The following is a 15,850-nucleotide window of genomic DNA, read 5'->3' as shown; positions in this document are numbered from 1 at the left end:
AGTTCAATACTCTCTTCTGGTGAGAGTGTCAGTTCATGAGGGCATATTGACAATGGCTGGTAGTTCAAGGGGAGAAGGTAATTAAACCTAAAATCTTTTTATTTTATACTAGAGATTTATGATCTATTCCTGTTCACATGAGGAATAAGGAATTGAAGGGAAGGGAGGGCTACCTCATTGTGCAATCCTAATAAATTTACCTACCTGTTGTAGGATGATTCAAAGTTTTAACTTGGGTCATTTCTTCTTAGCATAATTTGCACACCTCCTATGAAAATCTATTGCACATGTGTCTTGTTTATTCCATTGATTCTGAATTAATGTATTAAAAGATGCTATAATTTGATGTGGTATCAAATAAAAAATAAACGAGAGCCACACACAAGATCTGCAGATAATCTTTTCACCCGGTTAAAATTTTTTGGATAATTGCTTTGGAAGATTCTCCTCCCAAGACCAATATTGATGAATTGATTCTAAATCTGCATTATATCAGAATCCTAGGAAAACCAAGAAAATGAAAATGAATATACTACTTATCAAACTGTCACGGTGGAAAATAGGAGATAAAATTCAGGTGCAGTCTTTTGACTCTTTTAGGCTAATACCTATTGAGTAAGAGCAAGGTAAAGCTACCTATTCTAAATTACAAGTTTGCCGTTGAGATTTAATCTTCATAACTTTAGACAGCACTGTTATTCAGTCAATTGATTAATAAATATTTTGAGATCTACAGGTACTGAGAACAAAAAATAAGGATCCATGATAAAATTTGAGGAAAAATATAAGTGAGCAAGTTAAAATTTTGAAAGGTCTTAACTTTGTGTTTGGTTTTCCATTAAAAATTATACTTTTTCTTGTCGATTTCATACAAATTTCCAAGAAGGTTGCTCATTCTTTTGAAGGAGACAAGATTGTGGCAGATAGTAGAAGAAACCATCAAATCAATGCCCATTAGGTAGACTATTATCCATAGACAAACATGCAAATCAAACAAAATTTAAGGGGCTTGAAATATCACAGAATGAAAAGATCAATTTAAACTGAGGAGAATGTGAGAAGGGTGTAAGAGAAACTGCAATAATTCAATTCGAAAAACTCAGGATAGGTAGTTAATCCCCATCTCTTCTTCTGCTAAAAACAAATGAAGAATATACATGGATTTACAAAATTGGCACTGCTTGTTTATGTATTACAACAATTCATGTAAGCAAGAAGTGAGACCAATGAAGAAATCTTGGCTGCAGGGAATTGTGAGACCTCCCATTGGATGATCAAATCCAAATTCTTCCTCAGCCATGCCTAGCAATTCTTGAAATGAAGGCTGGTTCAGAAGTGATACTGGAACTATGAATCGCTTCTTTTCGCTCTCTCCAACGTATATTGCAAGGTGGCCTTTTGGAACATCTGTAAATGTTGAAGCTGCTTTCTTTGCAAATGAGTTTGATCGGCGAAGAATGTGCTTAGCATGTGTAATACCAGGCAAACGAATAGCCATTGCTATCTATGTATGTTGTTTCTGGAAAAGGTAGTGAAGATCAGAAACAAAAAGGGAAGAGAAAGTAAAGGATTTGATAGCAGAGGATGTGAAGATCGACTTGAGTTTGGCTATGGAATGATGTGTTACGTGTATGTATATATAGATAATAGATATGACTAACTTGTGAAAGTCTCTTACATGTGGAGTGAGTGGTGTAGAGGCATTTGAAAGACACAAGCATTTGAAAGATCACATGGACTGTCTTCCATCTCAACAACATGGTAGTGATTGAGGCTTTATATTTCTTGGAGCAACCTACAACTACAAGGGACCAAGTTAAAATCAAAGACAAAACAGTAAAATGTGGTCCAACAGATATATCTCAACCACTGCCAGGTTCTTGACAATGAGTTGGAGGACATGTCCATGTGATCCTTCAAATATCTCAGACCCACGTGCCACAACACCACTCACTCCACATTTCAGACACTTTAACGCACACAGAGCCAGATGTTGAGAAGTTGCTCCAATCCACTTATCCTTGATTTCAACTGGGGCCCTTTGTAGGTGGTTCTCCCAGAAAAGCATGCCCAGAATGTCTTTCAACTTTAATGTCTCGATCACAAACATGTCCTTGACGATGAGTTGGAACTTGCAAGACAGATCCATGTGATCCTTCAAATGCATATGTCTCAAACAAATGATCCCCACCCAAGTGCCTCTACACCACTCACTCCTCATTTCAGAGACTTTCACACATTAACCAATCATGAATCAGCTATATAAATATATACACATATCATTCCATATCCAAACCAAGTCCTCACGTCCTCTGCTCTCAAATCCTTTACTTTCTTCTCCCTTTTCATTTGTGATCTTCGCAATCTTTCCTGGCAGATAGCAATGGCTATTCGTTTGCCTGGTGTTATTAATGCTAAGAACATTCTCCGTCAGTCAAACACATTTGCAAAGAAAGCAGCTTCATCATTTATGGATGTTCCAAAAGGCCATCTTGCAATATACGTTGGAGAGAGCGAAAAGAAGCGGTTCGTAGTTCCAGTATCACTTCTGAACCAGCCTTCATTTCAAGAATTGCTAGGCAAGGCTGAGGAAGAATTTGGATTTGATCATCCAATGGGTGGCCTCACAATTCCCTGCAGTGAAGACCTCTTCATTGATCTCACTTCTCGCTTACATCAATTCTTGTAATACCGCCGGCACTAATTTAAAAGAGCAGTGCCATTTTTTGTAAATCCATGTATATTCTCTGTTTCAATTGAATCATTGCAGTTTCTCTCACATTCTCCTAACAAATGTTAAATTGATACTACCTTCCAGTTTAAATTGATCTTCTGTTGATTATGTGACATTCACACCAAAAGTAAGTTGATTATTCAGTCCATGGCAGCACAGCTTAGTTTTTCTGTCATATCAACATGAGTATCCAGCTTTTCTTCCAATCTCTGGCTGGTCCTGCATGACTAATCTTGAAAGTTGTAAGGCATAGTGTTTATCAACTTATAAACACAACATTTTGGAGGCCAACCTTTGCTGACTAGTTGGAAGACAAAACCATGTGATACCCTCATGAGATATGACTAATTACATTATCCCAGCAAATTCCTCTTGACCACACGCATCAAATTTAAGAGGATTTTCCACATAACATTTCTATCTATAAATACTTAAACCAGCCTTTTCAAGATTTGCTAAGAAAGGCTGAAGAATAATTCGGGTTTAATCATCCAATGGGTGGTTTGACTATTCCTTGCAGAGTACAGTTTCATTGATGTCACTTCTCGCTTGAATATAACTGCCATTACGAAACACTAACAATTCGATCAAGGCTTACTTGTTTTCAAAAACCACATGGTTATACACAATTGAATATAACGGCTTTGCTTGTCGATGTGATTTGGCAGTGCCTTTTGTTTTTTTATTTGAGAAAGTGTTATGATGTAACATAAAGGTGAAATTGTTTTTGTGTTTTTGTAAGTGTTTTGTGTTTTAGTTATTTGTTAATATTTTTGTTTTGAGAAGAGAAAATCAAAGACAGAAATAAAAAAATTTAACAAATGGAGCCGTTGATTCTTATCATCATCTGATCCATCTTCTTCTTTTAATAATTGAATTCACACTTTGCCTATTCACAAAGACTAATTAACGAAGAGGAACCAACATTTTCTCAAGTCTTTGATCCATTGTTATGTGTTTTCACTTTCTAATGTTTCGATCTAGCTAGTTAAAAGAATTTGGCTAGTATGGAGTCTGTCAACATAATATTCAACAGATGCAGTTGTTACTATCTCTTCCTTTCATTACGTTAGAAATGGTGGCTAATATTCTGAAGTAACACTGGTCTCTAGTATGAAGTCCACAGGGATAGATTCTTGAGGTGAAATTAGCTACTCGTTCTTGTAGACATAGGCACACTGTACATGAACTCCATGTGTTTTCTCTCCATTTTCTCTTAACTCTTCACTAAATCCCATACTCTCGACAATCCTAACAGAGTATGAGATCATAACAAAAGTGAACAAAAATGTTGGAGAAAGAGAAGAAACTTGTTGTGCTAGGAGTCGACACCTAAAATTTGATATGTCTACTGGTGATTGTTACAGTTGCTTGGAATAGTATTATCACTTACAATGCAATACTTGCTCCAGACATGACTACTTGTAGAACATACATCATGTGCTTTCCATATATGTCTAACCCTGTCTTTCATAGCAGGAGGTCAGCCAGTTGGTGTAAATTTTTCTCCAATCCATATATTCAACAGCTAGGGTCCCTTGTAGGTTGTTCTCCCAGCAAATCCTTGTGGCTTGTGCTCAGCGTGTTCCAAAGTCTCAATCACTACCAATTTCTTCATGATAAGTAGAAAGACAGGTCCATGTGATCCTTCAAATGCCATGTCTCTCACCAACCCCACCTGGATCCCTCTACACCACTCGCTCCACATTTTAGGGACTTAACACACTACTCATCTATAGTTATATATATATATATATATCCTTTCACAGCCAGATCACGTCTTCAGATCCTCTGATATCAAATCCTTACTTTCTTCTCCCTTTCCAGCTTTCATTTGTGATCTTCACCATCTTTCTGAGAAAAATACAGATAGATAGAAATGGCAATTCGTTTACCTGGTATTGCACATGCTAAGCACATTCTACGCCGGTCAAACTCATTTGGAAAGCAAGCAGCTCCAAGATTTGCTGATGTTCCAAAAGGCTACCTAGCAGTATATGTTGGAGAGAGTGAAAAGAAGCGATATGTAGTTCCCATATCATTCTTGAACCAGCCTTCATTTCAAGAATTGCTAAACAAGGCTGAGGAAGAATTTGGATTCCATCATCCAATGGGTGGTCTCACAATTCCTTGCAGTGAAGACATCTTCATTGATCTCACTTCTAGCTTACATGAATTCTGATACGCGGCACTAAAATAGAATAGCAAAGACAGTTTTGTAAATCCATGCATATTCTTTATTTATTCATGGCAGAAGTAATGGGGGTTGATTACCCACTAAAAATGTTACAAATAGAATTCTTGCAGTTTCTCTAACACTCTCCTAACAAATGTAAAACTGAGATTACCTTTCAGTTTAGATTGATCCTCTTAAGATTCTATGATATTTCCAAGCCCTTTAATTTTATTTAATTTTGCATGTTTTTCTATGGATGATAGTCTGTAGCTTTGTTATGTAAGGGTTATCTTCAACGGTTTATTAGAACATTTTTTTTTAAGTACCCAGAAAGTTTCTCCATTGTACACAGAGTTCAATTAAAACCAAATGATGAAATCATCAAAACTGAGCCAGGTTTTGGTTTGCACCACATCCTATCATAAACAAACTTGAACTTTAGTGTCTATCAACTTTGTGTTAGGAAGCTGTTTCGAAATTCTATATATTGGCTGATCTAAAGGATAAACTATAGGCTTATGGATTGCTGGCTCATCAAAAGGCTAAATTTCAGAGATTAGTCTGGACCCAAGTTATATATTCTTGTAAAGAAATTATTCACAAGAAATATGTTATTGGGGATCAAATTAGACTCTTGTATGATATGCCTTTAGGATAAGTAGTTACCAATTTTTAAGGATGCATGTAGTTACCATGATTGGTAAAATCTTTTTGTGTTATACCAGAGATTTATGATTTATTCCTGTTCACATGAGGGATAAGGAATGTTAGGGAAGGTAGGGCTACCTCATTGTGCAACCCAAATAAATTTACCCACCTGTTATAGTATGATTCAAAGTTTCACTTGGGTCAATTCTTCTTAGCATAATATTATTTGCACGCCCCCTATGCAAATCTCTTGCACATGGTTCTTGTTCATTATTCCATTGATTCTGAATTAGCATATTAACTGATGTTATAGTTGGATGTGGTATCAAAGAGATTTGATCTTCATAACTTTAGACAGTACTGCATTCAATCAATTGATTAATAAACATTTTGAGATCTACAAGTACTAAGAGAAAATATAAGCGAAAAATATTTTCCATTAAAAATGATACCTTTTATTGATGATTCCATACAAATTTTCGAGAAGGTTGCTCATTCTTTTCAAGAAGACAATTGATTGGAGCAGAAATTAGAAGAAACCATGAAAATCAATGCCTACTATCATCAATAGAAAAACATGCCAAATCGAACAAAATTGAATGGGCTTGAAATATCACAGAATGAAAAGATCATCAATTTAAGAGAAACTGCAATGATTTGATTAGAAAAACTCAGGGTAGGTAGTCAATCCCCATCTCTTCTTCTGCTAAAAACAAATGAAGAATATATATGGATTTACAAAATTGGCACTGCTTGTTTATGTATTACAACAATTCATGTAAGCAAGAAGTGAGACCAATGAAAAAGTCTTCGCTGCAGGGAATTGTGAGACCTCCCATTGGATGATCAAATCCAAATTCTTCCTCAGCCATGCCTAGCAATTCTTGAAATGAAGGGTGGTTCAGAAGTGATACTGGAACTACGAATCGCTTCTTTTCGCTCTCTCCAACGTATATAGCAAGGTGGCCTTTTGGAACATCCATAAATCTTGAAGCTGCTCTCTTTGCAAATGAGTTTGATCTGCGGAGAATGTTCTTAGCATTTATAACACCAGGCAAACGAATGGCCATTGCTATCTGCCCAGAAAGCTGGTGAAGATCACAAATGAAAGGGAGAAGAAAGTAAAGGATTTGAGAGCACAAGACGTGAGAGGTCTTGGTTTGGATATGGAATGATATGTGTATGTATATATAAGCATTTGAAGTATCTGAAATGTGGAGTGAATGGTGTAGAGGCATTCTGGTGGGGATTTGCTCGAAACATAAGCATTTGAAGGATCACATGGAGCTGTCTTCCAACTCATCGTCAAGGACATGACAGTGATTGAGACTTCATATGTTTTCTGGAAAAAGTTTTGGGCAAGCTGTTCTGGTTGAGCAACCTACAAGGGCCCAGTTTAATCAAAGATAACTCTAAACCACTGGCTGACCGCTAGAAAATGGAGGACAGGTTTAGACATGTAGGCACATATGGCCATTATTGTTAAGGGAGAAAATCAAGTTGAAGAAGAAGGAGACAAGTTTCCAGCAAGTAACGGCTAGTAGCCGTTACTCAACCTATATTTTCTAAGATCTTTCTCAGCATTATTTTCCTTGGATTCAACATGCACATGATCCCAAGACAGCAGACTTGCAGCCTACCCTTAGCTTCTGTCTGGAACAGTCTGCACAGCAGACTTGCAGCCTGATTCCCTCCAGGATTTCTGCTGCATATTACACCTCAGTGTTTCCCGGTTGACTCAAGAGTTGTCAAACTCAGCAAACTACTTTTTCCCTTTTTGTGTTACATCTCACACAACTCTGTTTGTAAAAAGCCTTGTACAATTCTTCCCAAACAAATGTAAAACTTACTCTATAAATAATAGCAAACAGCACTGGCTTTGGTCAAGCAACCAAACCAGTTTGTCACTTGTATTTTTCATGGTATCAGAGCCTTGATAGCCAACGCTCAAACAATGACCAACACCAATCCTTCCTCTGCCAACTCTGCCTCTTCCTCTCAGCAGAACACATCTCCAGCTTCCAACCCTGCCAATACTGATCCTTCCTCTCAGCAAACCACACCACCTGCTTCCAACCCCATCTCGAATCCTAACAACTCAGCTACATCCTCAAATCCACCAACTGAAATTACCTCTCCCCTTTCCACCATGCCGGCTTGCTCACAACTCTTTAAACTTGAAGGACCAAACTACTTGGCCTGGGTGGCTCAGTTCCAACCCATCCTCCGAGGCAATGATCTCCAAGGTCTAGTTGATGGCACTGACCTGTGTCCACCACAATTTGTGGTTAATTCTGAAAATGTTCAAGTCCTAAACCCTGCCTATGTTACATGGCAGAAGAAAGACCAACTTCTCTTGAGTTGGATCATTTGTTCACTTTCACCTTCCATTGTATCCACGATGTATGGTTTGAAGACATCGTATGAAGCTTGGACTACTCTTGCAACACGCTATGCGTCTCAGTCCAAGTCCAGAATTTCCCATCTCAAGCGGCAGTTACAAAGCTTGCAGCAGGGAAGTCGTTCGTGCACTGAATACTTGAATCAAGCTAAACAATGGGCAGATCAATTATCTGCTGCTGGAAAACCCATAGATGATGATGACCTCATCTCCTTTGTTGTAAGTGGTTTGAACCCTATGTTTCACACCTTTGTTACCATTCATTCCTTTGCTACCCGTGATCATGATATGACCTTTGTTGATTTTCAATCTGAACTTCTGAACCATGAGATACTACTGGAAAACCAGCAACGCCCCACTATCACACCAGAAACAGGATCCTTTGCTTTGCATGCCAAGCAAAATCAGAACATTCATCACACACCTGAACCATCTCATTTCAAAAGAACTAGATTTCCTCCTCCCAGACCTACCTTTCGACCTCAACAATTTGCTCCCAGAAGCAACTTCAGAGGAAATGGTAACCAGCCTGCATACAATCAAAGCTTCAGACCTCCTCATTTTCGGCCAAATTTCTTCCATCAGCAAGGAAACCCTCAAAACCGCAACACTCAGACTCCAGCACCTCCAACACCTCAAACTCCAGCACCTCGTCAACCTTGTCAAATCTGTGGTAAGAGCAGTCACAATGCACTTGACTGCTATCATCGTATGGACTTTGCCTATCAAGGAAGGCATCCCCCTACTCAACTTGCAGCATTGGTAGCACAATTTAATGAAGGTTTTGAAACACAAGACTGGTTAGCAGACTCTGGAGCCAACACTCATATCACTGCAGATTCATCCAACATTGACAATCCTCAGCCTTTTGATGGTGCCGACACTGTAGGAGTAGGCAATGGGGCAGGTTTGAGTATCAAACATTCTGGTTCCTCATTAGTTCATAGCAAGACTTCATCTGTGCCTTCATTCCTTCTCAAAAATATCTTACACTGTCCAAATGCTTCAGCAAACCTTCTCTCCATCAATAAGTTTTGTATTGACAATGATTGCTGGTTTGCCCTCACTGGCTCTAGTTTTTCTGTACAGGACAACCTGACGGGGGCTGTGTTGCTCCAGGGACCAAGTGAAAATGGGTTGTACCCCATTCCATTCCACTCTCTCAACTCCAACTACTTAAATAAATGGAAGGGTCTTACAGCACACCTTGGAGTAAAAACCACGGATATGGTTTGGCACCAAAGACTTGGACACCCTTCTATCTCCATCTTCCAACAGATTTTGAAGAACCATTGTCTGCCCCTCACTGGTTCACTTGATAGGACAAGAGTTTGTGAATCCTGTCAACTTGGAAAATCCAAACAATTGCCCTTTTTTGATTCTACTAGAACTTCCACTAGACCTTTAGAACTAGTTCACTCGGATGTATGGACATCCCCTGTAGCTTCTCTAAGTGGTTGTAAGTTCTATGTTCTATTTGTAGATGATTATAGCCGGTTCACCTGGTTATATCCTATCTTAAATAAAAGTGATGTTTATCAAAGTTTTGTTAAGTTCAAACTACTTGCTGAAAATCTCTTCTCCACCAAAATTCAAAAGTTTCAAAGTGACAATGGAGGAGAATATACCTCCACACTTTTCAAGCAATTCGTTGCTCAACATGGCATTCTCCATCGCTTGACTTGTCCCCACACCTCTCAACAAAATGGTATTGCTGAGAGAAAACACAGACATGTTGTGGAAATGGGACTAACTCTTCTTGCTCAATCTGGTCTCTCACCTAAGTATTGGGTAGATGCTTTTCTCACTGCCACTTTCCTAATCAACCGACTTCCATCTCCTGTCCTTCAATATGAATCTCCTTTTTCTAAACTTTTCCACCATTCTCCAGATTACACATCACTCCGAGCCTTTGGGTGTCTATGTTACCCTTTTCTAAGGCCATATGCAAACCATAAACTGTCATTCAGAAGCAAACCATGTATTTTTATTGGTTATGGTTCAAATCAGAAAGGGTACAGGTGTCTTGACCCTACAACTCACAAGGTGTTTTTATCTCGGAATGTCATATTTGATGAGACTCAATTTCCTGCCAAGAGTCCAACCTTTTCACTTGGTTCCTGCAAAGTCACGGCCTCTCCAGGTAATTTCTTAGTTCTACTACCTTCTAGTTTCTCTCATACCTCAAATTCTTCATCTCCATCTTTATCACCTCACCAATCAGTAACATCCCAGCCAACACAGCCTCAAAACTCGACTGACACACCATTTTCTGCAGCATCCGACTCTCCACCTGATTCTCTGGAAATTCCTTCTTCTCCCACTTCTTCCAACGAGTCATCTAGTCATCAAGACACTCAACCAGATTCCCCTTCAACTCTTCATCAACTTCCTCAACCTTTCCTTCCTCCTCCTTCTTCCACATCTTCTTCTCCTTCCCTTGAAGTACCACCTGATCGTATGGTGACCAGATCACAAACTGGTCACTTGAAACCAAAACAATACCCTGGTTTTCACTTGTTCTCTGCTCTTAGACACCCTTTGCATGCCCTTCACACTTGTCTCTTACCTCCAGAGCCTACAACTTTCAAACAGGCTGCCACCAAACCCGAGTGGGTTAATGCCATGAATCTTGAATATCAAGCATTGATTTCTAACAACACTTGGTCCTTGTGCCCAAGACCACCTCATCATAATGTTGTTAGAAATAAATGGGTGTTCAAAATCAAACAGAAATCAGATGGTAGTGTGGATAGACACAAAGCTAGATTAGTTGCCAAAGGGTTTGATCAACTCAATGGTGTGGACTACTATGAGACCTTTAGCCCTGTCATAAAACCAGCAACAATTCGACTTGTCCTAGCTCTAGCGGTTCAGTTTGATTGGTCCATTAATCAACTGGATGTTTCTAATGCTTTTCTCCATGGGGAGCTGGATGAAGAAGTTTACATGGAGCAACCCCAAGGCTTTGTCCACCATTCCTATCCAGATCATGTTTGTAAACTCCACAAATCCCTTTATGGCTTGAAACAAGCTCCTAGAGCTTGGTTCACTCGTTTCTCTCAAGCACTTCTGGAAATTGGATTTCAAGGATCTCAATTGGATCCCTCTCTCTTCATTTATCACACTAGCCAAGTCCACATCTTCATACTAGTTTATGTTGATGATATCATTCTGACTGGTAATCACAAAGCTACCATCTCCTGGATTCTCAGCAAGCTCAAATCAGATTTTGCCATCAAAGACCTTGGTGAACTTAGCTATTTTCTGGGCATTCAAGCTACCCGAGATACTTCTGGTCTCCACCTTCGTCAGTCTAAATATATCATAGACCTCCTTGACCGGACTCAAATGACAGATTCTAAACCTTATCCAGCTCCATCTGTTGCAGGTTCAAAAATGTCAAAATATGATGGAATTCCTCTGCCCAATCCTACCATCTATCGCCATATTGTTGGGGCACTGCAGTATGTAACTCTTACTAGACCCGAGATAGCATACTCAGTCAATCAATTGTGTCAACATATGCATGCACCAACATCTACTCACCTCACAGCTGCCAAACGCATCTTGAGATATCTTAAGGGATCCATTGATCATGGTCTACAATACAGCAAAGGGCCAATCACCATCACTGCCTACTGTGACTCGGATTGGGCAGGCAATCCAGATGATAGAAGATCTACTACTGGTTTTGGCATCTTTCTTGGACCAAATCTGATCTCCTGGACTGCCAAGAAACAGCACATTGTTTCTAGATCAAGTACTGAGGCCGAATATAGATCACTGTCCTTGGCTACTGCAGAGATGTATTGGCTGCGTATGCTTCTAAAAGAACTTCGAGTAATTCTTCCTTCTCCACCTCTTCTTTGGTGTGACAACTCTGGTGCTCTTGCCATTGCATCCAATCCAGTCAATCATGCCCGCACCAAACACATTGAAGTAGACATTCATTTTGTTCGGGAAAAAGTTCTCAATCAAGATATCCAACTAAAGCATATCTCTACTCTTGAACAACTAGCTGATATCTTCACCAAGGGACATACTGCTGCCCGGTTCTCTTTCCTTCGTGACAAACTGATGGTTCTTCCCCCCATCAGTTTGCGGGGGGGTGTTAAGGGAGAAAATCAAGTTGAAGAAGAAGGAGACAAGTTTCCAGCAAGTAACGGCTAGTAGCCGTTACTCAACCTATATTTTCTAAGATCTTTCTCAGCATTATTTTCCTTGGATTCAACATGCACATGATCCCAAGACAGCAGACTTGCAGCCTACCCTTAGCTTCTGTCTGGAACAGTCTGCACAGCAGACTTGCAGCCTGATTCCCTCCAGGATTTCTGCTGCATATTACACCTCAGTGTTTCCCGGTTGACTCAAGAGTTGTCAAACTCAGCAAACTACTTTTTCCCTTTTTGTGTTACATCTCACACAACTCTGTTTGTAAAAAGCCTTGTACAATTCTTCCCAAACAAATGTAAAACTTACTCTATAAATAATAGCAAACAGCACTGGCTTTGGTCAAGCAACCAAACCAGTTTGTCACTTGTATTTTTCAATTATTTCTTGGCAAGAATTTATTACTGGGGTACAGAAGCACAGATTAGGCTCTTATACATTGCAAATTTTTGGTAGTTTGGGGGGTATTACAAATTGAGTGTTAGTTTGAGGGGGTATGTGTAGTTTCTCAAGATTATACTTAAAAGAATAACTGACAAAGCAAAAAGGATTCAAATAGAAAAACAAAAACTTGGGCCCTAGAATTTTGTATTAAGGGACAAATAATCAAGTAATATCATATTCAGGTTGAAAAACCAGAAGCAAATTCATTAGCCAAAATAACAAGGGGAGTATGCAAAACATGTAGGAATCAAATTAAAATGCATTCAAATAAAATCAGTATGGAACAAATAAAAGCTTCCTAGCAAATCATCTGAAACTGCCCTAATATAAGATGATTATGTGCAAGAAAAATGGTTGCTAAAAAAATTGAAGTACCCCGTTCATTTCGTACATGGTACCCACAAAATGTACTCAATTTCATAAATCTAAATATTTCAGTGACCTTAGATATCCAACAATATTCAACTTTAGATATTCTCAAATTCCATAAAAGCATCATCATGGCAGTGATGGATGTACAACCTTTTGTCCCTTCCTTCTCAACAAGGGTGGGGGATGGACATTCCTATAAATGAACTTTAGATATAAGTTATACAAAATCTTAAAAACTTTCAACTAATTTTCAAGAGATCCAGCTAGTTGAGTTTTCTTTTTCTGGAGAAAGGCATCAAGAGTCCACTATCCTAGCTAGCAATTTTTACAATTCTAGTACAATTCCATCTCAATTTCACCAAGAAGAAGAAGTATAAGAAAATTTAATAAAAAAATATGTTCTTTCAGAAATAAGAAGACCCTATTAATATTTTTTTGATCATAACAATCATGGTTAGATCTTCTGTAAGAGTATACTATGTGCAACTGAAAATAGGTGCGACTACAAGGATGCAAGAAATCAAATCAGCATGCTATCTCCTCATGCTCTTGCTTAGAAGAATCTGAATACCTTAAGAAAATTCACCGGAGAAGCTCAATATCAGAAGAACTATCCACTCTCCCAGCAGTTATTGACATAGAAGCTCTAGCAAACAGAAGACCTGCCGCACTGTTTTACACAGCTTTTGTTGCAGAGATCCTTTATGTTGCTTTCTCTGCAGAAAACATGATTTTACGGCTTCAGCACATGAAATTATAAAATCAGTCGAGGAGGGTAGATCCCTCCTTAGACTACTGAAAAAACCAATCCAGCAGGCACCAAGGACAGCAGTATTGAGATACCAGATAACTATCAACCTTAAACCAACTCAATCAAGCAAATCACATGAATCAGCCAGTGACTGGATTAGATACTTCACATCAGATTTAACAGTTTTTAAATGCTTGCTATGCTTGTGAAGTTGTATTCAGTAATAAATCTTCAATGACTTCAGAGTGCTGAATAAAGAGCTAGCCTACTCGCGACTTAGAAAATACAATCCATTCAATAAAATTTTGTAAGTCTTCTCACCCATCGAACAATCCCTCTTCCGCAATTCATCGAGCAGTTGAAAGGCCTCGTCGCCTCTCCCATCCCGCCACATTCCCTCCAACAATGTTTTGTAGGTCAAGAAATTAGGAGACATGGAATCCCCCAACATGTCGAACACAACATCAATCGCGTCCTCGTACCTCCGTTCCAAAGAAACACTGCAAATCACAGTCATATATAAGTACTACTACGCCGTACCAAACTCTTCTCCCTCATTTCCTTATAAAACTCGAGACCCTTACCCACCCTCCCCTTCTCACACAAACCCTTCGCTATATACCCATAGGTATACGCATTTGGCTCACATCCATACAACCCCATTTCGCGAAAACCCCGAATCGCCTCATCAACCTCAAGACACTTCGCATACACCTTTATAATCATGTTCAACACGAACGTGTCAGGTATCACACCCACCGCCTTCATTTGCTTTGCTAACGACCAGACCGAATGTAAATACATATAACACACATTCAACTTATTGAACTTTCTGAGCAACGAATTCAACAACAACGTGTAAATCTCAAGCGTGGGCTTACAATTCTCTGAGCTAAACATTTTCTTCTACACATCGAAGGCGCGATTAAACAGGGACCTTCGAGCGCAACAGAACTTGATAATGGAATTGTAAAGAGGGACGCTAATGTCACAGGCGCCGGCGAGTACCTCTTCGACAAGGGTCTCGGCGTGGCGGTACCGCTCGCCGGTGATGAGAATCTTAATGGCAATTGAATTAGGTTCGTCTCAAATTATTTGTTTAATTTGAAAGAAAAGTAGGTGATTTATAAAACTCACCTACTTGAATAAGTGATTAAACAACTTAATTTTTATTTCATCAGTTGTCGAAATTATTAAAAACAAATAGAGAATGTGAGAAGAATTGCAATAATTCAATTGGTAAAATTCATAGTGGATCTCTTTTTCTGTTAAAAACAAATATAAAATTTACAAAATTGGCACTGCTTGTTTATGAATTACAACAATTGATGTAAGCGAGAAGTGAGATCAATGAATAAGTCTTCACTGCAGGGAATTGTGAGGCCACCCATTGGATGATCGAATCCAAATTCTTCCTCAGCCATGCCTAGCAATTCTTGAAATGAAGGGTGGTTCAGAAGTGATATTGGAACTACGAATCGCTTCTTTTCGCTGTCTCCAACGTATACTGCAAGATGGCCTTTTGGAACTTGGATAAATGATGAAGCTGCTTTCTTTCCAAATGAGTTTGATCGGCGGAGAATGTTCTTAGCATTAATAACACCAGGCAAACGAATAGCCATTGCTATCTGCCCAGAAAGATTGCGAAGATTACAAATGAAAAGGGAGAAAGAAAGTAAAAGGATTTGAGAGCAGAGGACGTGAGGACTTGGTTTGGCTATGGAATGATATGTGTATGTATATATATACATAGATGATTCATGATTGGTTAGTGTGTGAAAGTCTCTGAAATGAGGAGTGAGTGGTGTAGAGGCACTCGGGTGGGGGTCATTTGTTCGAAACATAAGCATTTAAAGGATCACATGGATGTGTCTTCCAACCCATCGTCAAGGACATGTTTGTGATCGAGGTATTAAAGTTGGAAGACATCCTGGGCATGCATTTCTGGGAGGACAACCTGCAAAGGGCCCCAGTTGAAATCAAGGATAAGTGGATTGGAGCAACTTCTCAACGTCTGGCTCTGTGTGTACAGATGATTAGTGTGCGAAACTGTCTGAAATGTGGAGCGAGTGGTGTAGAGGCATGCGGGTCGCGGGATATTTGAAGGATCACATGGACATGTCCTCCAACTCATTGTCAAGAACCTGGCAG

At 39.1% G+C, this 15,850-nt stretch overlaps 5 protein-coding genes and 1 pseudogene across 6 annotated transcripts; 2 read left to right on the top strand and 4 right to left on the bottom strand.

The window, feature by feature from the left end:
* Nucleotides 1-1,066: 1,066 nt before the first annotated feature.
* Nucleotides 1,067-1,708, bottom strand: LOC133881833 (auxin-induced protein 15A-like). The gene has a single exon (XM_062320879.1). The coding sequence runs from the start codon at nucleotides 1,496-1,498 to the stop codon at nucleotides 1,193-1,195; it is 306 nt and encodes a 101-aa protein (XP_062176863.1). The 5' UTR covers nucleotides 1,499-1,708; the 3' UTR covers nucleotides 1,067-1,192.
* A 602-nt stretch (nucleotides 1,709-2,310) lies between these two features.
* LOC133881834 (auxin-responsive protein SAUR23-like) lies at nucleotides 2,311-2,779 on the top strand. The gene has a single exon (XM_062320880.1). It carries the CDS (start codon nucleotides 2,384-2,386, stop codon nucleotides 2,687-2,689), a length of 306 nt encoding a protein of 101 aa, XP_062176864.1. The 5' UTR covers nucleotides 2,311-2,383; the 3' UTR covers nucleotides 2,690-2,779.
* A 1,757-nt stretch (nucleotides 2,780-4,536) lies between these two features.
* Nucleotides 4,537-5,201, top strand: LOC133881845 (auxin-responsive protein SAUR24-like). Its single transcript, XM_062320890.1, has one exon. The coding sequence runs from the start codon at nucleotides 4,614-4,616 to the stop codon at nucleotides 4,914-4,916; it is 303 nt and encodes a 100-aa protein (XP_062176874.1). The 5' UTR covers nucleotides 4,537-4,613; the 3' UTR covers nucleotides 4,917-5,201.
* A 929-nt stretch (nucleotides 5,202-6,130) lies between these two features.
* On the bottom strand, nucleotides 6,131-14,154 carry LOC133881827 (auxin-induced protein 15A-like). 2 transcript variants are annotated; one of them, XM_062320872.1, is made up of 3 exons: nucleotides 14,021-14,154; nucleotides 13,520-13,664; nucleotides 6,131-6,939 (listed from the first exon to the last, which is right to left on the bottom strand). In XM_062320872.1, exon 3 carries the CDS (start codon nucleotides 6,794-6,796, stop codon nucleotides 6,323-6,325), a length of 474 nt encoding a protein of 157 aa, XP_062176856.1. In that variant the 5' UTR covers nucleotides 6,797-6,939; nucleotides 13,520-13,664; nucleotides 14,021-14,154; the 3' UTR covers nucleotides 6,131-6,322. The 2 variants fall into 2 exon arrangements, with proteins under 2 accessions (XP_062176856.1, XP_062176857.1); XM_062320873.1 differs by having other exon boundaries at nucleotides 13,535-13,664.
* Nucleotides 13,770-14,785, bottom strand: LOC133882074 (pentatricopeptide repeat-containing protein At3g25210, mitochondrial-like; annotated as a pseudogene).
* A 142-nt stretch (nucleotides 14,786-14,927) lies between these two features.
* LOC133881824 (uncharacterized) lies at nucleotides 14,928-15,725 on the bottom strand. Its single transcript, XM_062320868.1, has one exon. The coding sequence runs from the start codon at nucleotides 15,547-15,549 to the stop codon at nucleotides 15,016-15,018; it is 534 nt and encodes a 177-aa protein (XP_062176852.1). The 5' UTR covers nucleotides 15,550-15,725; the 3' UTR covers nucleotides 14,928-15,015.
* Nucleotides 15,726-15,850: the final 125 nt, after the last annotated feature.

Source organism: Alnus glutinosa, chromosome 11 (assembly GCF_958979055.1).
Source record: "Alnus glutinosa chromosome 11, dhAlnGlut1.1, whole genome shotgun sequence".
In the NCBI taxonomy this organism is placed as follows: Eukaryota; Viridiplantae; Streptophyta; class Magnoliopsida; order Fagales; family Betulaceae; genus Alnus; species Alnus glutinosa.
This window is presented reverse-complemented; position numbering and strand designations above follow the sequence as displayed.

Coding starts and splice junctions, on each gene's coding strand:
- LOC133881833 (XM_062320879.1), bottom strand. CDS start 1,498: ATGGCTATTCGTTTGCCTGGTATTACACATGCTAAGCACATTCTTCGC.
- LOC133881834 (XM_062320880.1), top strand. CDS start 2,384: ATGGCTATTCGTTTGCCTGGTGTTATTAATGCTAAGAACATTCTCCGT.
- LOC133881845 (XM_062320890.1), top strand. CDS start 4,614: ATGGCAATTCGTTTACCTGGTATTGCACATGCTAAGCACATTCTACGC.
- LOC133881827 (XM_062320872.1), bottom strand. CDS start 6,796: ATGCCTCTACACCATTCACTCCACATTTCAGATACTTCAAATGCTTAT.
- LOC133881824 (XM_062320868.1), bottom strand. CDS start 15,549: ATGCTTATGTTTCGAACAAATGACCCCCACCCGAGTGCCTCTACACCA.